The sequence below is a fragment of the Amblyomma maculatum genome, chromosome 1 (assembly GCF_055883805.1).
Source record: "Amblyomma maculatum isolate TAMU_Amacu chromosome 1, ASM5588380v1, whole genome shotgun sequence".
Classification (NCBI taxonomy): Eukaryota; Metazoa; Arthropoda; class Arachnida; order Ixodida; family Ixodidae; genus Amblyomma; species Amblyomma maculatum.
The window spans coordinates 66518115-66542592 of NC_139344.1; the positions used below are offsets into that span (position 1 = coordinate 66518115).

At 41.3% G+C, this 24478-nt stretch overlaps 1 protein-coding gene across 1 annotated transcript in view; it reads right to left on the bottom strand.

The window, feature by feature from the left end:
* The window catches only part of LOC146202697 (protein FAN-like), a 78186-nt gene that overhangs the window by 43980 nt on the left and 9728 nt on the right, over window positions 1-24478 (bottom strand). The window contains exons 8-19 of the mRNA XM_084588252.1: window positions 21453-21505; window positions 20193-20325; window positions 18367-18438; window positions 15583-15691; window positions 14544-14637; window positions 11692-11774; window positions 9376-9455; window positions 7441-7531; window positions 4623-4686; window positions 4403-4511; window positions 334-403; window positions 121-252 (exon numbers count right to left, since the gene is read on the bottom strand). Of these exons, the coding sequence (XP_084444378.1) occupies window positions 121-252; window positions 334-403; window positions 4403-4511; window positions 4623-4686; window positions 7441-7531; window positions 9376-9455; window positions 11692-11774; window positions 14544-14637; window positions 15583-15691; window positions 18367-18438; window positions 20193-20325; window positions 21453-21505 (1090 nt within the window). The remainder of the gene's footprint in view (window positions 1-120; window positions 253-333; window positions 404-4402; window positions 4512-4622; window positions 4687-7440; window positions 7532-9375; window positions 9456-11691; window positions 11775-14543; window positions 14638-15582; window positions 15692-18366; window positions 18439-20192; window positions 20326-21452; window positions 21506-24478) is intronic.

Here is a 24478-nt window from a genome sequence, read left to right on the forward strand (position 1 = left end):
AAGTAACATTTCATGAAGCATACTTCAGGTTTTTTCAGCATGATGACATTTTCGGAAACCATCTGAGATTACAACCCCTGATCTTTTTGGTGCACATAGCAAGGGTACAAGAAGGTTCACCATTGTCAGCTAAAACTGCCTCTTCTCCGGTCTGCTTGTAGCCAAAAATTAAGTCGATCCAGCCATGAAGGTTCTCAGAGACGAAAGATGACTCAAGAGCTTCCCTGCATGTGTGGATAAAATGTGCAGGGCCTGCAATAAAGAAAAGTGGCTGGCAAACTCAATGTATGCAAGCAGTAGGATATAATAAGGAAACGGCATGCACAAACACACCTTGAGCCCATGGTGGCAGCTCCACGTCGCCAACAGTGCAACCATTCTGGCGTTTTCCAAAGTTCAAGTTCTAAAGCACACACAAAATATTACGAGACATCAAAAGAATGCAACAACAGTACAACACCGGCATTTGCTTTCCACCTCATAAAGAGCCTTCTATATTCAGAGAAAACAATGAAAAACATAAGATAAGCTACACCTACAACTGCGGCATGTAGAAAAATCCCTGAACTAAAACAAAACAACAAAAGAGGTGCTTATGAAAAGCAATAAGACAAAAGTTCAGCATGCGACTTATCGAACACCCAAGCTGCTTTGTGGGCACAAATTTAGCAACCCAGCCTTATATAAGAACTCTTTGTATTTTTTAGTTGAGTTGGGTATTCGTTGGTTTATGCCCACATTGATAAACTCATAAGAAGAAGTTTAAGCCATTATTAGGCAGTGCCTTGCTTTTTGCTGAGCCAACTGAGAGCAATTACTGACCCTACCTCAAAGAGCAATAAACATCAGACACATATGAGAAGTACGCACTTTCAGACTTCTGAGTAAAGGTCACCAAAATAATCTGTTTTACGGTTAACATTTAAAGGAGCCTCCAGTAAGCATGTTTCTTGATCATGCTCGAGCCAGTTGAGATACGATGTGCTATAGTTGCTTTCACTGTTTTCTTTAGCTGTAAATCAATGCAGTTGCGCTCAAACGTTGACACCAATCACATGCTTACTTTGTAAAGGACAGTATAAAACATCTGGCACAGCCCTACATTTCATAGCTGAACAGAATCATTCAGACAAGGCAAGCATTCAAGTCTAAGTAATGAGACAAAAACCACCTAAAGGATGCCCCTCGCTGTGTCAAATTTTAACCATATTCACTGACACATGATAATTATCATAAGTATTTTCGGTAAAGGCAACTTGTATTTCGCCAAAGGAAAGAGACACAACAGAATCTGTGCAACAGCTCAAAACTGCAGTTAAACAGAGAGTTGTTGAGTTGGCTACCATATGAGCATGCACCGTCAGTCGCAAGAGGTTCATACTGAAGTGACTATGCCATTCCTTCCCCAGAAATCTGCATTGCATTACTTCCATTATAAAAGAAGTGTTCACAACTTTTCTGAGTTGGCAGAGGCAGCTTTTCATTTTCACATTAGCCACCAAGTGTATTCACTCCTGCTGACAGAGTTTTTATGCAGTGTGATCATTTAGGCAAGAAAATAAACCTGCATAAAAAAAAAAGAAATAGAAGCTTCTTCATTTACAGTGTGTTTTTAAAACCTTAAACCTTCTGGGACCGCCACAGACCATCATTCATATATGAACAATGGTTTTCGATATGGAGCCGAACGCAAATTTTTGTTTGTTGGAACATGAAACCCTATTAGGCAGCTAGTATGACAACTATAGTTTTGGTTTCCGTTTGGGTCACTTGTTTTTCAGTAGGCACTGACACAGAAGAAATATTTATTCGGACCAGGGTGGCCTGGAGTGTCAACAAAAATGCCAATGACCTCGCATAAGGATGCTCAATGAATTTAGGCATCACTCATATAATTCTGCTGCTTCTACTGTGAAGTTCTTTATGACAGCAGTAGCCAAGAAGCCGAAGACAATTTTACGAACTCCGACTTTAGCTCGGATGAATCGGGCAAATATCAACCCAACACTTCAACTAGGTGCCCCAAGAAAGCATACTTTAAAATTTAGCTAGCTTTTGAGTTGCACGTCGTCACTCTTCGTACCCGTTGCTTTATTTGCATTTGCCAAGACGTCAGCAACCTATGATAGGGTTTTAGCAACAAGGAAAGCTTAGACACGTGAGGTGGCTCCCCCAGCTTCGAACAAGTGCAGTTTCAGCAATATTGAGCGGAGCTTGAGCCCCTAGCTTGCAGGAAACAGCTCCTACAGCCAAGTTTTAATTCTGTTGGCAATCTAGATTGCACTTCGCTGCAGTCTACAACATGTGCCGCAAAATACACCATCCATAAACCACAAAAAATACGAAAACACAAACTGTAAGCTGCGATATAAGCAGAAGAAGAATGAACTAAGAAACATTTTCATCAGTTAAGCAATGTTTTTACGAGGACGGCACACCTTCAAAATGGTCTTCACCACATATTATTTCCTTCGTAATCTGGCTTCATTGCACTTTCTTAATGCAGTTGGGAAAATGGGTAAGTCAGACTCGCAACAACCGGCATGGGAACTGAACTGTAGCCACTTCCGAACGGCGCTAAATAAAATCTGCAGGGAGGCCTCCACTATTTTTAAACTTCAGAAAAAAGACAGTGTAGCACATTTTGAATGGTTTGAAGTAATTCTAATGTAGTGTTTTACGTTGATATTCAGGCCTTTCTCGACTTCTGTGACATTTATTTTTTTAAGCAAGTTTGCAGAGTGGTTTTTTTTTTTTGTTCGTGCCATGTATAAAGTTAAACAAAACAAATAGTATGTACAATAAAATCTCGCAATTTCAACCACTGCTAATTCGGATATTCCGACAATTTGAACTAGAAGTGTGATCCCGGCTGACATTAACGCTGTTTCAGATGCTTCAGTTTCTTCTGTTTAAATCCATGTTATTAAAAGGTTTTGCAAATTTTTTGCCTAAAGCTTCTAAATATAAATTTTTTTTTCAAGTTATGCATAATGCTCATGTTAAATATTATTCACATGCGTGAAAGACCATTAAATAGCTACAGCTTGGTATATGTTATGCCAGAGTAGATTAAATAGTGCATTTATAAAAATAACAGTTTTTTTCAGGACCGCTCAGAATTGCCTGTTTGTTAGCAGTCTGGAAAGGGGGTTAGGCAGCTTACATGTCTTTCTTCTTTGTTTTCAATTTTTCCGATGCCATGCACGACAGTTGCTTGAAGGTTGCCTCTCTGGGGCATTAAAAGTCATGAACAGCTATGTTCCCTTACACGGCAGTTTGATGATATCATGTAGCTTACTGCTCACCGTCTGACTATAGTCGGGTACAACTCACCCTGCATCCAATGGCGTTGACCGGCTTCCGTGACGTGGTAGTTAACCACATAGCATGAAATTGTAGTGAATACTATAGTCGCAGGCAACATTCTCTGGCTTTGCTAAGAAGGCTTGAAAGGAAGGAGAAGGTGACGGTCTTTTGTCCCCGTCCCGAGTACTAGATTGGGCCCTACTGACCACCTCCCCAACTCCCCACTTCACACCACCGCACCCCTACGCCGGCACCATAGCACGGCAATAAAGACGTGTAGCCTTCCCTTCTCTGCCTAGCGTCCGCTGTAGTGCCCACAATCGCAACAATCGTGGTTGACAGCATTGGATGAAGGGCCTCCTTTGAAGGGTATTTGCTGCTACGTTCTCGAGTTAAATCCTACTAATGTGAATTTTTTTAAAAAGCCTCGGTTGTAAAAGATGGGTGCCCTTGTGATGAGGTGTACGAGCTGCTAGCTACAAACTGCCCACGGTGGAAAAAAAAATAAAGGATATGCCTGCACAACAATTTCACATATGGGCATAGCAAAGTAACCCATCTGTCCTATGTGCATGGTGAGCACAAGGAGGGAAGCAGGAGAGAAAACCTCGAACTGTTTATTATCTGTATACAGAACAAGAAGGCCCCTATTTTTTCATTGCCTATTCAAATGCACAGTGTTACTTGCCAAGACAAAGTACTGGGTGCGCGAGCAGCACACCAGAGCCATGTCACTAGTGATCGGATGGAAAAACAGCGCAAAAGACAAACACCACAGCAAAGAAACACAAGACAAGTGTTCGTCTTTTGTGCTGTTTTTCCCATCCAATATGTTCCACCAACTAGCCCGTTTGGCTATAGTGTCACTAGTGAGCCATGTTGCTAGATGAAACCACTTACAGTCTCTCAACCATTAAAGATCTCTCAATAAACATATGCCTTTTCATGAAGGTACTTTAGTAACGAGATAATTGAAGCTGAGTATTTCCATTTGAAGATGGCAAACACTGACCTCAAGACCACAAGAAAAAAAAAATTAATAAGTGTAGTGTGTAGAATGCCTGGCAAAAAATGCCATCATACTAAAGCTTACCAGTGAGTTGACCAAGAAGTCACCATTGCAAGCAGGGTCATAAAACTCTGGAATAAGTTCCTTAAAATCTGCCGCGTCCGTAGTCACATTCCTCCATGTGTCAGAAATACTAAAGAAAGAAAGAAAAGTCACAGTTATTGCTATCACCCGAAGCTGATATACCACATGCAAGAAAATGAAGCCAAGTTGAAGTAGTGCCGAAGCAAGCCATAAAGCACACCTGTTAAACATTCTGTCCGGGTGGTCGAAACGACCATTCTGCAGGCACAACATATACTGTGGCACTGAAATTGGGTACAAAAAAAAAAAAAAAAACCATTCATTAGCCAAGTAATAAATAATAGGAATTTAAAAGCTTACTATTATTGCATAATACAGGACATTGCTAAACTTCAAAAGGCTTGTTAATATAATGGCCAGGATGCAGTAAAAACCATAGAGGAGTGTCTAATAGAAGGATAGACAGCACAAGAGTGAAGTGGCAAATACAATCACAGCAAGCCCTGGCACCAGTGGAGTTGACCAATTGTCATTATATTAGTCATCACATTGTGGGTTAACACCCTGAAAGGAGCTGGGACGTGCAAGTGGACTGAACACAGATTAACCATGACGTTATTATATTATTAATAAAAGTGCACACTCGGCTCCTCGACATCGTGGCTTAAAAACTGATAAAGTTTTAGAATCCTCTACGCTTGATAGTGAACTACATTATGACCAAAGTCAAGGGGTGCTCCTTCAAAGTGAAACTCCCCCTTCAACACCAATAATTTCACATACACGTGGACTGCAGAAATAAAACTGGCATTCGAAGTAAAGGCAACACTACTTTGGAGAAAAAGTTTTTCTTCGGTTTATTTTTTTTGTCCCTTCCACTGCATCTGAAAAAAATCTAGTGCAGTGTGCTTTAAAAACTACTGGCGCAGTCTTCTTAACCCTGTTGTCAATACCGCACATGCTTGGAAAAACACCCATCACTCAAGGCAATTACAATCTTTGCGCATAAACTGCACATGTCCGCAACATGGGCGAGTGCATGGGAGGGTCCCTGTTACTGACCACTGCTGACACAAGACCGTCATAACTTGTCAAAGAACAGCTAACCTGACCTCTGCCTTTATAACTGACATGCAAAATGGGCCCAGAATACTCCTTGCACACAGTGAACGAAACAAACGCATATGATTTCGCAACAAGAAATCATGCTTGAAAAACTGCTGTGCAAGGCTCGAAACCATCAAGACATGCTGCAAAGGAGGAGGAGGGGAGTGGTTGGCACTACATTTCTTCGAGGGGTTTTAGGTGAGAGAGAGATGCAAGGCACGTGACAGGTTTCATTTAAGGGCCATAAAATAAAGCTACTTAAATGGTACCTTGGTGCCAACACTGTAGCTAAAAGATTTTGAAGACTATCTATAACTTCTGAATTGATGCTCTGTTCATTAAATGATTAATTAAAATTATTAATTAATCTTCAAACATAAAAAGATACCGCAGACTAGGCCACATGACTGTCAGCAATGTCCTAGAACGTTTGACCGGGGCTAGGACACTCAGCATTTCAAAAACAAAAACTTGGCTAAATTTAGATGGGACACTGTATGTTTTAACTGCATTGTTTACCACTACTAATACTAAAAGGGTCACTTGAAAAGAAATGTTCCTTATTTACTTCTTTGAGACATGGAACGGGACTGCAGGTAAATAGGGCACTTGTACTGGAACTGCTTAACCATGGGGTAAGGAACAAAGTCAGACAACTGGCCCTTCACAACTTGCCCATGCTTCATGCATTTACATACAGCATGATCAGTGCCCTTTGAAGCTGCGCCATAACAGCTACAACACCTTATTTTTGACAGCTCCCACCAAAGATGCCCGTTAATTTGCCAACAATTAACACGAGCCTGCATTGCCAAACCAGTACATAGAACCCATACCAACAGAAGAGACCCACTACTTAACAATACCTATGACAGCATCACTGCTAGGAGAAGGCGGCAGTCACAAGATGCTAAGTTCAGCCTGCACTGTTGGCACAATAATGAGACACACCATAATTAATTAGCAAGGTAATGGACGGGCTTCAAACTGGTAAGTGGTATGGTGTAATAATGCTGTTAGAGAAAGCTATCCTCCTTTTGTCCGAATATGAAAAATCAGGCTTCTCAATTAGGCACACAGTCTCAATGTAGCAGTCAGAGCTGACAGCCTCACCTAATTCCATGAAATTCAGATAAATTATCCCTTCCTTGTTGAAAAAGACAGTGCACATTACACTTGAGGGCTGTGCCATTCTTTCTCTGCAATGCTAAACCTCAAGTTGCCACAATGTACTAGTACTTTCCTATTCAAGTGAAGAAATCAAAAAGGCAGTGGTGACAGTAGCACACTTTGCCACCAGTGATCAAACGCCTCTGAGAGGTCCTTTATCGCAACCTACTGATCTGTACAGATGACTTGGAAAGACCCACTATATTATGTGACACTTGCGCATAGCTATGCTAGACATGACTTATCTGTGACGCAGCTGCCACCTGTGCTAAAATGCACCACTCCGTGTCTCACTCAGCTTATATCCCCTATTTCATCATATAGAGCCTTCCAAAAAAGTTGATAGATCTCAGAGTGAAATATTTTCAAAACAACACAATTCAACCACAAAGTGAAATATTTTCAAAACAACACAATTCAACCACAAAGTGAAATATTTTCAAAACAACACAATTCAACCAACATCCTTGCTTCAAATGAATGTCAATTTCAGATGCCACTGCATCACAGTGCCCCTCTGCTGCCATTCATCAAGTGGAAAGAAAATTTATTGACTGTTGGCAGGAAGGCTCAAACTACTGCCATGATGCCACCATCCAGTAGTGGTATCCCGCCCAATAAAGAGTAGCAGCAGGGGGCTGCAAAGGTCATTTCTTTAACCTGAGAGAGGGCAAAAGGTTTGATTGCTTTTTTTGTCTTCCACCATGCTTTTTTTCTACATCATGCTGCAATTGCCAATATGGGACAGAGCAATATCTTACTTTTGCGCACCAGGTAGTACAGCACAAAGCCAGGAGTAGAGTAGTGAGACCCGTAGAGAAACTTGGGCTCGGCCATTTCTGCATAGCGATCCTATGTAATAAACAAATGCTTTTCAGACATGATCCGTCAAAAAACAAGCAGCGAAAGAGCCAAACATATATCAAGAGGCATGCGTTAGTGCACCCTGACAAAAGTGAAAGTATACTAATGGTGTGTGAATGCTTAAATTTCCTAATACGAATCAATACAAATATGAAGATAAAACGCCTTCAAATACTAAAATCTGGTTCAGTACAAAAAAAATTTCAGAAAGATTAAATAGGCAAACGCTGCTGTCATTACTTTCTTCAAAATAGTGTATGGCTTTTGAAAATGAAACAAACAAAACTAGACTGACTCAGCATCATAAAACACTTCGAGAGCACTCTGGAACCTACACTGCAGAAATGCAAAAGTTTGCTCTCATTATCATTTCCAATGAAATGCACTGTCATTATCATCGCTACTGTCATCATTGTCATTATCACTAACTGCAGCCTCATTGTCATCGCTACTATCATCCTCATGGTAGACAAGAATTATGATGTGCGTTTCATGATCCAGGCCGTGGCATAGTTGGTTAAAGTGCTCGGCTGGGGACCCGAGGGATGGAGGTTCAATTCCCGGCGGAGACCAGATTTTATTTTTCAGATGACGTCATCAGAATGATTGACAGCTAATTTCCCTCCTCATACATCCATTATTAGCAAGTGAAACATCAGGACACAGATTCGATGCACAGATTTGACGCATAGATCTCACGCACAACTCTCACGCGCAGGATATTGTTCCATGAGCCTAGAAAGGCTTTCACCTTAAAAAGAAAATACACAACACACACAGGAATGTATCTGCTTAATTAGGCAGCATAACAGTGTGCAACCTGTAATGTGGTCATGCAAAATGAGCAACGAAATATAACACAACTGGGAGCCAAAAAAAAAAAAAAAATATGTAAAAACCTCAATAATTTGGGCTTCAAGGGTCTGGAATAAATGTGAAATGCCTGAATTATCCAAAGGTTGAGTCATAAAATGATTTAACGTGTCCTAGGACTATATGAGGAAAAGGACTATACGAGCACACTAGCTCCTCGAATATATGAAGCAAATGAAAGAAACAGCCGTCCAGTGAATATAATTCCAAAGGCAACATTTAATGCGCAGTGCATCCAGTGAGCTGAAAAGTGAAACAAGCTCACATCAGTCCACTCGAAAATGTCACTGCTCCAAACTCTTTCTACGGCTATTTCTTTTTCTCCCTATCATAGTTTGGAGTTTTTAGTCTTTCTTTTCTTTTTGTCCTTTCCCCAAGCTTGAAGCTCTCTGAAGGTTTCCCAGCCGGCTAGGCAAGTAGTACTGGCTCAGAAATCGCACGATAATCTCTTTTTGTCTCCCTCGTCTCACTCCTTCAAGAGCCACCTGTCACCAGCTCCACGAGCAGGTGCACCTCATGCCTCCCATGAGAATACACGTTGCAGGCAGGCCAAGTATGCCAAAGAGTAAAGGTGCTCAGTCTTTCCTGCATGGCCAAGAAAGCACTTTGCTGAAAAAGAAAGCGCTTTTGAAGAGGATGCACTTTCTTAATTTTGTCTCTTGTTTGTGCAGAGTGTGCCACGAAAGTGCTCTGTGTGTACTGCTCACGAAGTAGTGTGTGGTTTGCAGCCACTGCATAAGTTCGCACTGACTGACAGACACATGAAACACATCATCTTGAGTGAATTCTTTTCATACTGAGCCAATGAAAACCATTCAAATACTCAAATTGTTAGTCAAATCAGAGACGCTGTCAGGACTGTGTTTATCCAAACAAGAGCCGACTGTACAGCAACATTTGGCATGTTCAAGCTCAATACTGCAAATCGGGACGCAACTGTATCGTGACCCGAGACTTGCCTTCAATTTCTTGAGACGTTTTTCTGACAATGCACCCAATGGCCGAGACAGGTCTCTGTAGCTTGAACTGTTGCTCAGGTCTGCAGAGTATTTAAAAGCCAGGCATGCACACATCTTTGCTGCTTAAACGGCACTAAGACAAAATGAAATTGCACATGCTTGGTATACAGGCTACTAAAGCCTGAATAACTTCTTTCGTGCAACAAAGATAATAGACATTAAATAGATCAGAACCTTGTAATGCTTACAATGCAGCTACAATAAAACTAATGCACTTGCTGACCACTTAATACTGGCTTCTCGCATACGTTACAGATGGTGCGTGCAATTTTCCCTCTACATTGTATACAAGGGGGAAGCGACCTAGCAGACTGGCAGTTTTGCTGTGACACATGGTGCCACAGAAGCTCTCCCACTCTCTTGCGAAGTGGAAGTGGCACCCAAAATAGTGCCAGCCTGCCGTGACAACCATCAGGTCTGCCTGGGTGGCAGCCTACGCTGCTCGGAGTGCAACTTTTTGCCAGCAATTCTCAAAGCTTTGCAAGTTGCTGTAGCAGTTAGGGGGTAGAACAGCTCGATGGAAGTTGCGTAACTTGATATAGCTTCATATTTGCGTACACTGTTAAGATTCGCCACTGACATGTGTGACAACCGACGGGGCCGCAGCGTAGCGTCAGTCAAAGCAGCAAGCATTTCGGCCATTTCAGCACTGTGCAATCGGCCGCCCAACGCTTCCTCCCGCGAACATGATCTGACGTGCTGAATTTACATGTGCCGTAATGTGTGTGTGCACGTGTGTGTCAACATGGCAAGAACTTGCAACCCAGGGTCACTGACAAGTTTCGAAGTAAACATTTAGTATCGCTACCAGCCTTACCCAGTTTCACTCTTTACTATCCCGCTAAGCATGTTACCTAACCCGAGGCTCAGCTGACTAAGCCTCACGTGGCTCTCTGTCGTATTTTCTTTTTAGAAAAACATCATATGTTGCAGCAGGAACTAAAGCTGTTGTAATTTTAAGTGTGGCCTATGTAAGGCACCTTCTCAGTGTCAGTCAGTAAGGATCACTTATTACCACAGACAACAGCAATTTTCAACCAGCAAGCAGCAGAAGCAAGTGCAACAACTTGTCTCTTTCTCTGTGTGCTAGCTTAAAACCAAGCCATATGTAAGGGTAAACATGCTGTACAGTACCTAATGTGGCAAGAAATATTCTTTGCGTAATTTGACAAAAACAGCTGTATGCAATGCAATTTTGTGATGACCTTATCTTAAGAACTTCCATGTGCAACAATGAACACTGTCATTCTGAGAAAGTAGATGCAAATAACCTCAATCTTTTAAACACATCATATGCGGTCATTGTTTTCCTTCTTTGTAGATATGACATAATGAGGGTAAGTTGTGAAGTTGACAACCAGTTGGTGTGCAAAATGGTGTCAATGCAACAAGTCTGACACCTTACAGATAAGTTAGTTGGCTTCTGACTCTTCTTGCTGCTGTCACTGTCACTGCAAAAGCCACAATGACAGTAAAATAAGAGATTTATCCCCAGGCAGACGTTAACAAGAAAACCGCACCCAGTCTCACATTTTTTTGTTTTATCACCAAAGGATCAACAATTTACTCCTGCTAGTAAACCTGCGCTACAGCTTTGCATACAGTTCTTTCACATACATGCCAACTATGCGTTACGAGGTTTGGCTGTACGTGGGACAAGTGATGATCAGAAATGACCGGCTCTTAAGTCACATATGACAGCACTGGCTTGATAATGAAAAATGAGCCAACGCATAGAAGGTAAAAGATAACGGGCAGGGAAAGGCTTTCCCCAACCAAGTACCACTGCTTTTGCCTTCTTCATACAGCAGAGAAGGTCGTGTTAGTGACGAGAACTGTGCTATATGCTCTTTGTACCAATACATGCTTTTCAATACAAAAGCCATGAACTGGCTAGCAAGTTCTGTTTCCATTCAGACCATTCAGAGACGGGTGTCAAGAAAAGGAGAAAAGACAACGAAAATATTCACGTTTCACTCCAAAAAAAATATTTGATGGAAAAGTATGAGCGTGTTAATTTTCAAACTGACTTTGCAAGACCTCACTGCAATGACACCTTGTCAGCAGAAACGAGACCAACAATTTTTTGAGCATTACATTTTACCTAGAACATGCAAGCAATGCTGCTGCTTTTAAAGTTAAAATTAAACAGTGATGCGAAATACAATGATGTCGAGCACAAAAAATTTCAATGCACACCAACACTACATTTCACAATCATGACTCAGAGGAAAAAAAACTGAATCGACACCATACCTAAAGTATTGCTCTTGTAGTCCCCTATCACCCAAGGGAACACTGGATACTGTGTGAGGTCATTAAAACTGCGATCAGCCAAACTGTAACCGAGGGAATAGAAGCGGTTATACCATAACAGGTCAGACAACTGGCTAGTTGGCACGATGAAATTTATGAAAATGCACAATGCAAAGGGCAAATGGACACAAACAAAAAAGTTAGCACTCATACAGTTTTATTTCTTTCATTTTACTCGATCCATGCACTGTGCAACAGAAAGATTATAATTAGTGGCGTGCGAATATCCGAAACTTCAGTAGTTCGCCTACAGCATTAGCTTTTCAATTCGACTTGAACTACACTTCTACTAATTTAATTTCTTTAAGTGTTTAGAAATTATGGAATTCTGTTCACCTAAGTTTTTGGCAAGGCACTGTGACATTTGCAGTACTTCACAGTTGTCACATGAGTCAGCTTTTCCTTTCCTCATAGAAGCAACAGCCCACATGCGACAAACACCTATACAAAGCAAAACTAAGTCTTGCATAAACTCAATGCATTCATGGCCACCAAGAGGCCGCTGCATGCTTGTGTGTCAGCAGATGTTGTAAAACATCACCCAAAACTTTATTACGCCGTGCCAAGATGCGGTAGTCAACAGGCTGTTAACCTGACTGCCAGCAATCCTCTTATTTTAGATCACTATAATAATAAGTGATATGGTGTGCACAGAAGCGGTCGGGCTTATGGAGGCTGGTGCAAGAGGCCAAGTTGCAGCCAATGTGCGTTGCTACGGCTGTTTCGCAGTGAACAATTTGACTGTTCTCAATATTCCACCAGTTAGAATCTAAAACTGTGCACCTTATATCAGAGAGGGAGAGAAAATGCGTGCAACTGAAACACCAGCCTTGAAGCCAGCCTGTGAAACCGCGCCACATGAGGCCAAGTGTAGGCACAGTGTGACCCACATGCTGAGACATGTAACTGCATGATATAGCGCGGTTCTGTTTTCATGCCTTTGATTCATGCCAGCACTTGGACTCAACACAGGACTTGCAGCCTGTTCAAACCGATAAGTGAGGGCTAAGCAGGCTTCATGACATCATGAACACCAAGTTTGGAGTGGCACTTCACAACCAGCATTTTCTCTTGAGGTGTTGCTAGGGGATATGATCGCACTGCAATGCTTCACGACAGCATTTCGAGGGCTCTTTTGTCATGTGAGCATTAGCCCCTAAATGGACATGTTTTGCTTACAAAGTCTGAGCCAAAATGGTCTCTTAGTGCCCACACCACACCATCTATTAGCTGAACAAAAAAATTTGAGTTGGACAGGCCTTATTCACTGTGCAAACCAGACACAGAGTGGCACAACAGCTCGTCAGAAGCTAGAAATGACAGTCAGCTTTTGAAAAGCTTGGCTCGTCCAAGTCCGCGATGTGGTTAAGCCAAACAGTGATGTTATTTTTCTCTCTCCACTGAATGAAATGGTCTACCAAAGTACTATAAACAAGGCTGCAGTCTACAAAATGAGGTTTACTAATTACTGGTACTAAAAAATGATTTCCCTTTCACTATTTAACGTCAGGCAGGTCTTATAGGTAATAGCAAATTACGGTTATGGTGCGTGGCAACAAAACTTGTTTGCAATATCTAGGTTCCATTTTTTACTGTCTTTTGAGGAAAGGGATTCGTCTATAGTTAGAATTACCTGTACTGACATATACATCTATTCAAGAATATTCAATTCAGTTTGGTTTGGTTTTATAGGGTTCCATGTCCCAAAGCGGCTCAGGGTACGAGAGGCACCATAGTGGAGGTCTCCGGAAATTTCGACCCCCTGGGGTTCTTTAATGTGTACAAACATTGCACAGCGCACAGACACCTTGCTTTCTGCCTCCACTGAAAAGTGGTCGCTGTGGCCGGGATTTGGTCTCCCATTTTTCAGCACAAAGGTCAAGCGCTCTAACCACTGCAGAGGGTTAGTATATAATTCGATTCGCAACCAATTTTTATTGGTTACGTTTTATGGGGTTTGACGTCCTAAAGTGACTCAGACTATGAGGGATGCTGCAGTGAAGGATTCCATATAAATTTGGTCACCTAGGCTTCGTGTACCAATGTTGCACAGTGCTCAGGTGCCTTGCGTTTCACCTCCATCGAAACATGGCTGCTGTAGCTGGGATTGAACCTGTATTCACTTTGCAACCAAACTTTCTATATTTGCACACCTCTAACTATAGAATACCCCCCCCCTCTCTCCCTCCCCCCCCCTCCCCCCCCCCCCCCCAAAAAAAAATCATAAAAGCTGGCTGAAAACTGAAATGTTTAAAATTCTGTTTTTCTAAAAACACTTTTGCAAACAATGCAAACGATCAAGTCAACAGATAACACTCTTCATTTTACCTAGGGTGAAATGTACACATGAATAATGCCAAGTTTTTTCACATTTCAAGTGATCGTAAACCTCAACTAGCCCTTGAGCTATATTCAGTGTAGAGACTGCATTGCAATGAACATTTTTACAAAACTAAGCAACCTTCCATGATGCACAATACAAATGGAGTTCAAAATAAGTTCTCCATTTTTCCTTCCAGCCCTTCCATCTTGTTGCCATAGCAAAGGAGCTGTAGCCTGAAGAAGCTGAATACAGCAGCCAGTGCCGGGGGCATTTAAGGGCAATTCTTTCTGGCCAACTCTGCAAGGAAGGGGTCCCATACTTTGCAAGCGTTTTGTCCCAAACAAGTGGGTTTGGGAAGCCTTAAATCCAATTTCCTTATTCTTTCCACTACGACAGAAGACTCAGACCTAGTACATTGTTACTGCAATAATATTACAAAAGCATTTTTTCTTTTTTTCACAGTACATACCTGTTGATGTACAGCAAATAGTCATAATTTGAAATGACTCCATTCTGCCAAAGCAAAGTCATATTTTCTTGGCCAGAGTCGTCAAGCTTTAATGCTGCAGAAAATAAAAACAAAGAGAAATAGACTGCAACTCTCCCGACTTCCGGCTAGCCACTTATCAGTGTAACTCTTCATGCTGGACTCCACAACCAGTGATCTCCCTTCACATAAATTGCAAAGCCAACTACTGCCACTGTGCACAGATGTCATGACTAGTCGCAGTGTTCATCATAATCAATTCCCTAAGCAAGCCAGGAAGTATGCATGACTATTTAGATGGCGCTTTACTGCAATTGAGCACGTAAATATATCTCACTACAAGTGCAGCCTTGGCATCATTTCTGTACTGAACATTAGCATCATCATCAGCCTGACTGTACCCACTGCAGGGAAAAGGCCTCTCCCATATTCCTTCAATTAACCCAGTCCTATGCTAGCTGCATCCACTTGACCCCTACGAACCTCTTAACCTCATCCGCCCACCTAAATTTCTGCCGCCCCCTGCTCGCTTTCCTTTCCTTGGAATCCAGTTTGTCACCCTAAGCAACCATCGGTTATACTTTCTTCGCACTACATGTCCTGCCCATGCCCATTTCTTCTTCTTGATTTCCACTAGAATGTCAGTGACTTGAGTTATTTCTCTGGCCCACTCTGCACGTTTCCTATCTCTTAATGTTACCCCTACCATTTTTCTTTCCATAGCCCTCTGCGTTGACCTCAACTTAAGTAGAACCCTCTTTGTTAGCCTTCACGTTTCAGCCCCATAGGCAAGTACAGGTAAGATGCAACTGTTGTATACTTTCCTCTTGAGCAATACCAGTAAGTGGCTAGTCATAATCTGGGAGTGCTTGCTAAATGCACTCCATCCCAATCTTATTCTCCTTGTTATTTCCCTTTCATGGCCCGAATCTGCGGTTACTACCTGTACTAAGTAGACATACACTGAACATCACCAGTATCCATACGACATAATGCACAATAATGAGGAGGAAAATGTTACCCGACTGGTTGGTAAGCTGCTTATACAGCTCATCTCGCTCCTGTTGTGTCTTGAATGAAAGGAACAGGTGCTTTAGCACTGAGCTGTCTGAGCAGTAAAGCTCAAGGCCCTAAAAGCAAAGCAAAAAAAAAAAAAAAAAAAAAAGCATTTCATCACACATTTAACGCAGTCCAGAGCTGCACGGCACATGAATTCAAAATTTTAGTGCACATTTCCTTACAATGCAGGCACAATGGCTAGAAAACCACCGTTACAAAGCAACTGCTGTACATGCTGTGAGAACCACAGAGTAACCTATACTGAGATATGCAGTGAAGTAAGCTAGTGAATGAAACCTAGCTTTAGTATGCGTTTCAATGCCTAAGGAGAACACCTACAATATGTTGACACATTCACTTATAACCAAGATATGGGACACCTATTTACAGCTGCAGAAGGCATTATCACTGGCTCATTTAAGTTCACTGCCAAAGGCCTTGCCCACTAATCTGCAATTACCCCTGTCCTGTGCCAGCTGTAGCTACCCTAGCCCCATAAACTTCCTGATCTCATCTGTCTACCTGACTCTTATAAAATTGGTTTTTCTTTCCTAATTATACTGATCTATACTAAATGAATAATCAAAGAAGTTTATGATTCCCTTCAATATAGCATAACTAGGCAATATAACAGTAAAAGGCTAACTATACAGTACAGACTACACATTAATTTGATTAGTTTTCCTCTGCTCAAAAATACCCAACATTTTCTGACATACTTACGTCCTAGACAAGACTGTAAAACTGAGCCAGTCTAACAGCTGTGAAACAAATTTGGAGTGTAATGTACTATAAGAAATAGACCTCTCTGGGACATGTGCACATCAGGTCAGCACACAGCTTCACTACTAGCCAAGGTCTCGAGACCATGCTATTGAAAGACACCTGTGCTATAGACACCTAGAAGGAAGTTCCCAAGTTCTGGAGACCGTTATCTCCCAGCAGCACATAAGCCGAACCTATTTTGGATACACCTCAAAGGTGTCTTATCCAACTTACTGATGAATATAAACATCTCTAAACTTATGAATGCTCTGACGCACCATCATTGTCAAAAGCAACCAGGCTGCATGGCCATTTTTCTCACCAATATAATGGGGCCCTTACAGCTTCCTTAAAGATTAAAAGGTCCTGAAATGCAAGGACAAAGATTCTCCTTACATAAGTGTGGCATAAGTGCTCCACTATAAGACTGAGAAGTGAACAATGCAGTCCAGTTACTGCAGTAGTGCAGCCTACTGCCAAAGTAAGCACAAAAGTGCTGTCTCCATTCCCAGCATCAAAATTTGTTTCATATTGACAAGCCAGATGAAATGAGGCATCATAAAGAGCCTGTGCCTTGAGGCACGAGCAACCGAGCTCTTCGCATGCCAGCGTCACTTCATCAGATGGTACTTGATTGCTTAAATCTGAACATCAGGCATGTTCATGTTTAACACCATTATGAGCTGTACAGGCCTTAGGCATGTAACATATGTAACATACAGAGTCATGCTTAGCACAGGCTACTCCACTGTTCTTGTTTTCAAAATGAAAAACAAGATGCTAAGAAGGGGTCTTAGCATCTGCGGGAAATCTCAATGGTTTTCAGAAGGTGCTGAGGAGCTACATATGTCTTGGCTTCTGTACCTTCCCAATTACTGGCTGCACACTGTCCTTTGCATGCAATTACAGATTGATTACTCCCACAAAATATAAGTGGGTAAAGGAAGAGTATAAGTTGAGGCACGCGTAGCTTCAGATGCTCGGGGAATCCTAAAAATGCTCTAAGGAGCCCAAGCGATCTGCTCAGTCCAGATCGAGAACTCCTTTAGTGAGGGAATATTTTGAAACACAGGTGCTCAAAAAGCAGAGCACACATGTGGACAAGGACTTGTGAGAAGTAAGAGACCGATGTCTTTGTCTTCAAATAATTGGTCAGCACATGAAGCTTTTCTGCCATAAATATACCTGACCAGACGGGTTTCTGTCAAACCCTGGACTTCATTGCAACTAGAATTGCCTTAGCTGTTGACGCGCTATCCCAATTCCAATTTGCAATACCACTTCATGTGAAATTTTTATTTCTATATTATTCATTAATTACAGCACAACTTAACTATGTCCAAATCATTTGGAGCATGCTGTAAACAAACAAATAGAAAATATATTTGCTAAAAAAAAAAGAGCAATAAAAGTGATTTTCAATATTTCCTACAAAACTATGTTTTAGTACTTGCTTGTTCTTGCGCCCATGTGACAATTTTTTTTGCTTATATGACCTCAGGCTACCACTCTTGTACAAAAAACTATCACACAGTGGTAAAGAGCCACCAAAAGATGCATATGATATAACCAAAATCTACATAGTATTCAACACGTTGACAAGAAGGATGGGTGTTTTCATACCTGAGGGCTAATCACAACAAACAATGAACCTTGGAAACAAACTACAAATTTCAAATACTGATTTTTGTACATTCTTCCATTCTGTTGACTGATCATTTACAAGCGTTAGGAAATGAAAACAAATATATTTGTACATTTGAATTCCCAGACACAGACATATGTAGGTGTTACTGCAGTGCCTGCTTTTTTTTCTCTCTCTCTCTCTTTTGCCTGTCCTTGCTTTGTGCACTATGGGATTCTAGGGCCAGTCAAGCTGCCTAGATCAGCTTTTTCTTGAGGATTCCCTGCCTGTATATGTTATCTGTAAGTAAAAGTCTCAATAAAGTCCAGTCATCACTTTCAAAGAAAAAATACTCACCACTTGTCTCAAAAGAAATCTACGCCTAATGACTCTCTTCACATCACAAAGGTTGATCTTGATGTGTGGCCACTGCAGAAAAACAGGGGAAAAAAAAAAAACGGTGTGATGCAGAGTGTGTGTAAAAGCACCCGTCATTTATTAAACTTGGCAGAGCAATTGACAGTACCACAGCAAAACTAAAAGAAAATGGCAGTAGATGCCAGTGTGAAATAATTTCACAAAGCAAGATGCTACAAACCACCATGGCATGACTGACAGACAGTGAGAGTGAGCATGCCTGTCGCTGAAGCCCATCAAACCATATGTGCTAACAAGACAAATAACGCTTGCAAGTAGATTTTTAGACATTTGATTTGTAATACTCTTGCACTTTTGAACCTGAAATACAATGAAGACTGCTCTTTCAAAATGAATATACATACAGCTGAACCGCATTATGAGAGACACAAATGTAACTCAGAGTCGGGAATAAGAGACATTTTTCACTTGGTTGGCCACCCAAGTTATCTCTTTCTAATATTCTACCTCTTTAATAATAGACAATGGGCATAAATGACACTCTGCAATACAGGATGCTACCACTGACTCTTGATGAAGAACCCCTCTTATAAGGTGTATTTTAAATTAAACTGTGGGGTTTCTTTTCCACTCCATGGATGCAGCATCATCACTCTCAAAACACAGTCACGTCCATGAGCAAGGAAGGAGGCGAGGCGTGATCACCAAGTGACAATTATTACAATAAACTAAAATATAATGGGCCAACTAGACGCACAACATTGACGAGGACACATTATTTGCAAGTGCGTCTTAAAGAATGACTTCCAAAAGAGTGGCGGAGGTCAGCTGCAGCTACCTAGCAGTGCAATTGTGCACTCAAAGCAAGTGCATTCTTTGTTGCTGGTGCCTTGTACACTGCAGTGCTGATACATGGGGCTCCTTTTATTATAATTAAGCAACTGATTTTTAAAGAGGAGTTAACTCTAAAAATAACGCTTCGAAGCTTTGCCTGCCTTGAAACTCCAACTCAAAATTTTTCTCTCGTTTTCATGCCTTAAAGTTACTGAGGTCTATGTGTAAAACAAGCTTGACAAGAGGCGTTGCTGCAGTGCAGTAGAAAGCAGACTGCATCGTGACATTATGTCACACGGAAGTAAATGGCTACTTTTGCAGCTAGTAGTAACCTTACATAGCAAGTTAGATTTATCTTGTGAAACTCCTAGTAAGTGGTTGACAACATAAATGCACCTAGATCAGCAAGTAATTTTGTCTATAAGGTTTAATGCTCCAAAGAGCAATACTGGCTATGAGAGACATCACCGTGCGCTGACACAACACAGTATATGGGCATCTTGCACTTCGTAGCTGTTGTGGCTGGGACTGAACTTGTGTCCTCGACATCAGCAGTCGAGTACCCTAATCACTAAGCCAGAGTAAGTAGTGAAAACATAAAACCCTGCTTTTCACAATAGACCTTTCCTAGTACTGTAGGACAAAAATATCTCCCCAGTACCTGTGCAATATAAAGGGGTTCAACACTACATTATAATATCAGAAATAAGGATTTGAAACACATTCATAGACATCTGCATTTACCTTTTCTCATAGAGGCTTAAACTTGAGTCACAAAAGGCTTAGAGATTTATTTTTCAAGAGAAGCTGCATGTGCTGTACAGTATTTGCTCAATAGTAAAAAAAACTCCCCAGACACAGTGTAGTCATTGTCACACATACAAGGCCTATGGCAACAAAGCAAGCAAAGACTAAGGAGAAGATAGGCGAAATCTCTCCAAGGGAAGTAATGACTACAAAAATTCTCTTACAGGCTCAACATTGTTGAAGGGCTGGAAGTAGAGCCTTAGTGAAGTAAGCAGCACCAAGCCAGGGTTGATAACCAGAGGGGTTATTTTGTTTGCTTTTGTTTCCAGGACAATCCTTTCATACAAGTCTTCCAAGCTGCACAGAGAAAAAGTTTCAGATTAAAAGGCATGGCCTGTGTTACCGAGATGTGATATTAAATAGTGGAAGAACAAGAAAGACATACATGCTTTCTGGTGTGGTTGTCAGCCCGAAACAATGCAAGCAAGAATACAGAAAGTATTCTTACCGTCTGCATTCTGCATTACACAAAATGAACAAAGTAAAGTAAAAGGTTGTTTACAGTTGTATGAATAATGGTTGAAAAAAAAAAAAGAAAAACACCCTTATATGCTACGACTGCAAAATGCCCTCAAGAATAGTTTAGTTTAACTCGGTTCGGCACACTAGAGGGTTTAACATCCCAAAACAACTTGGGCAATGAGGGATGCCACAGTTGAGGGCTCTGGAAATTTAGACCGCCTGGAGTTCTGTAACGTGCAGTGACATCGCACACTACATAGGTGCCTTGCTTTGCCTCCATCGAAAAGCGGCCGTCGTGGCCAGAGTCTTTTGGGTTAAGCAGTCGAGCGCCATAACCACTAAGCTACCACAGTGGCGCCCCTCAAAAATAAACTGCACAGGCAGGCACCTGTGCAAGCATAATAATAATTAGTAACTACTATAACAGGTTCCTCAGTACGACTAAATAATAAACAACCGCACAGGTGGCTTGATTTAGAGGATCGGTGAACACATCTTGGTCTCAAGTTTTTCACAGCGGTTTCCATTGCTAAACTGGTATAGAACAAGAGGAGTATTTCAGAGAGGACCACACGTTCAAAGTTAGGCAGTATTCATTCAGGAGTAATGTTTTTTCAGCATCAATTTTTTCGCGCAAATGATTTGTCAGTGAAATGCTCTACTGCCTGAAATTGTTTCCCTCTCATAAAAAATAAAGCATTCTACTACAACCCCGAGTGCTTGATTTCTCAATGAAGTATCGCATTCATTGTATCTAGTAGTACTTACCCCCCTGCTGCAATGCCACGAAGGCGATGCAAGTACTAAACAAATAAACGTGCACATGCACAAACTAATGCACCCATCTAACATTTTGATGCATACTAAGCTTGCGGCAGGTGAAGCTGCTAATGTGGACATTTTGTTCCCAATCACAACCCCCCCCCCTTATCTTATAAAACGAAATGATTAAATATACTCACCAGCTCTGATCAAAGGAAATCCTTGACTGCCAAGAGAGGACCATAGCAGCAATCTGTGCAGCAAAAGAGAAGTAAAATTGTGCATATTATTTGTATGCGTTGTATGTATTAACTAAAAAAGGATAGTAATAAATCGAGCTGGGTGCTGCACCACCAAAAGAGCACTCTATGAGCCCGATGAACAAGTAAGAAGGCAATAACTAGCCTTCACAGTACAGCAAATCGTAACAAGCAGGTTTTTCTAACCTTTTTCTCACAAGCTATCGATACAAAAACAATATGACTGCAATTATCAAATGTTATTATGAGAATGGCACACTTTCAAAATCGACTTCACCACATTATTAGTTCCTTGGTGATCTGGCTTCACTACTTTCTTAATGCAATTGGAAGACTCGAAACAGCCGCCGTGGGAGCTGAATTGTAGCCACTCTTCCAAACAGCACAAAAAAAAAAATCTGCCGATAGGCCTGCAATATTTTCACATTAGTAAAAAGAGACAGTGTAGCATATTGCCACAAATAAGATGAGTGATGATGACAAGGTACTTGTGTGCGGCTTGCCCGCTCTGTGTTGTGCTATTCTTTTCCGCTGTACGCTGTGCTTTGTGGTCTGAACCTAGCCCTGAAGCACGTACCAATATTTTGCATGGTTTGAAGTATTTCTATTGTGGTGTTCTATTTCTATATTCATGCCGTTTTTGACTTATGGGATGTTGCTTTTTTCTTTAGGATCACAGTGATATTTTTTCATCATGCCATGTGTAAATTAAAAAAAAAAAGCTAATTGTATGTATTTGATTAATTGTCTAAATAGCTGCATTTCAGTATTGTTACATAGCAGAATCGTATACGTGCTCAATTTATATACAATGTTCTTCCAAAACCCCGCACAGTTGCCTGTTTTACTGTATGGTCCTGAATGGGTTAACACCAAAAACAGCAACTTAAACACATGCGAGCCATATTTTCAAACGTAAGAAAAGAGGCATTGCATCACCTTTTCCATATTGCCACGAACTACTGTAATCATTATTTATTGTTGCCTTACCACTTTGCTTGTAACGCGCAGAATGATCTAGGCAACGCTATGAGCATATTGTGTGTTTGTGAACACTCAAAGCTGCAGGGCGTTGCTTGATCGTTTTCTTTTCAGTCAAGCAAGATGAGCCAATATTTATTGCGAACGATTGCAGTCACTCGTGTCTGCTGCCACACTGTTCCAGGTTGTTCTAGTCACCTTTGGCGGCTTTATCTAGATGTTTCTTCACCAGCTTTAAATTGAACGCTGACGAGCGCAGTGGGCATTTGTACTTCGATGACCGCCGAGCATGCTATGTAGCTGCTATCTCCACCGTCGAGTTGCTTAGTTATTTTGTGAACACAGGTAAGCCCAATAAGAGCTAATTTTAATGTCACGAAATCTCGTCTCTTCATTTGTTGCCTTCAGCATTGTCACTACCATGTGAGAGATCTTGACCATTTTTAAAATTAAAGTTTCGTGTTTTTAAATTGATGGTATTAAAACTCTTTTTAAAGTTTTCGTCCAAAGGTTTTCAATAAAAGACTTCTTTTTTAAAAGACATATATAACGTTTGAGATAAATATTCACAAGTACGAAAGAGCACTTCAAGAGCTACAGTTTGGTACACGCCCCATGTAACGCCTGTAGAGGCGCCACTGAAAGCCGCCTAGGGGTTGTTTCCGAAAGTTTTTCGGGGATAAGAGTCGCTGCTGCTCATATGTTGCTGCAAGAATTGCCGATGTTTGTTGCGATGATTATTGTTTTTTTCAGCTACTGGTGATTTTTTTTCTACGGTGGCCTGAAGCATGAAGTTAAGACACCCCATTGTGCAGAAGTAAAAACATTGATGATGATGCACCCATCTGGGAAAAACTAAAGCGTACACGCGCCAGGTGCCCCCTACAGCCAAGCACTAAATGACCAGGTGCAGTGTCAAGCCCCACTTTATTGCGGTATGCTGCATCGGCTGAACTTCAACAGAATATTTGCTGTTCTCACTTTCTTTTTCATTTACCCCGTCTTTACTTTGCAAGCCCATTTCATACATGTGCATAGTAAACGTGCCTTGAGATGTGAGACATTCTGTGCCACCTGCCATTACATCGTGCCAGCACTGCTCTTTTATAGGTATATTGTTTTATCAGCCAAACTCAAAAGACTAACACGATGTCGCTAAGGGTCCCGTGTCACAAAAAATCTGGCGGCGGCGTTGGCCACGATTTAGAAATCCCGATGGAATATTAAAATTCAGGAGCAGGTTGAAATAATCGCCCTGACGTTAAATTTCTCAAGGAAGTTCCATAATAAAAGGAAATTATTTGAGCGGAAATGAAAACTGTGTCAACCTTGAGTGGGGGGTGGAAGTCAAACCCAGCACTTTACTGTTACGTGACAGACATGCTACTCATAGGTAATGAAGGCTTGATGGTTCGAGCTGGATAAAGGTAGACCTTGGGTTGCGCAATGCGAACAGGGCTGACAATACACGTTTCATACTGTGCACAATCCTAAATGGGTGAAACACTATAAAGCAACTGCTTGCAACTTTCAATACATTCTACACTCTTTAAAGCTTATGAGCTTAAGTCAAAGCCCAAAAATAGACATACGGCTCTCAACAAGCAGTGCTTATAGGCTACTAAATGCATGTACCATGCATGTTCTTGACACACCATTTTTCATTCAGTGAATCTCGTACCTGACGCTCATCATACCAGTCTTCACTTTGCACTCTAGACCTATGAAATGATTGGAAAAATTAAGCGCCACAAAAATATACTGCACTGCAATACATATGTGAACTGTTACACAGTCACCAAAGTATTTTGTATCCTGTACCTAAACGCGAACGGAAGCGATCGTCCGAAAATTCACGATGACACGCTGATATTGTTTCAAGTGCTCTCATATCGAAATATAAGAGAGATATAACAAGCGGCTTGTGAATGTAAAATGAACTCTAACAGTACGCTGTCAGTCTTATTGCTTGTTGAGCTGGGACG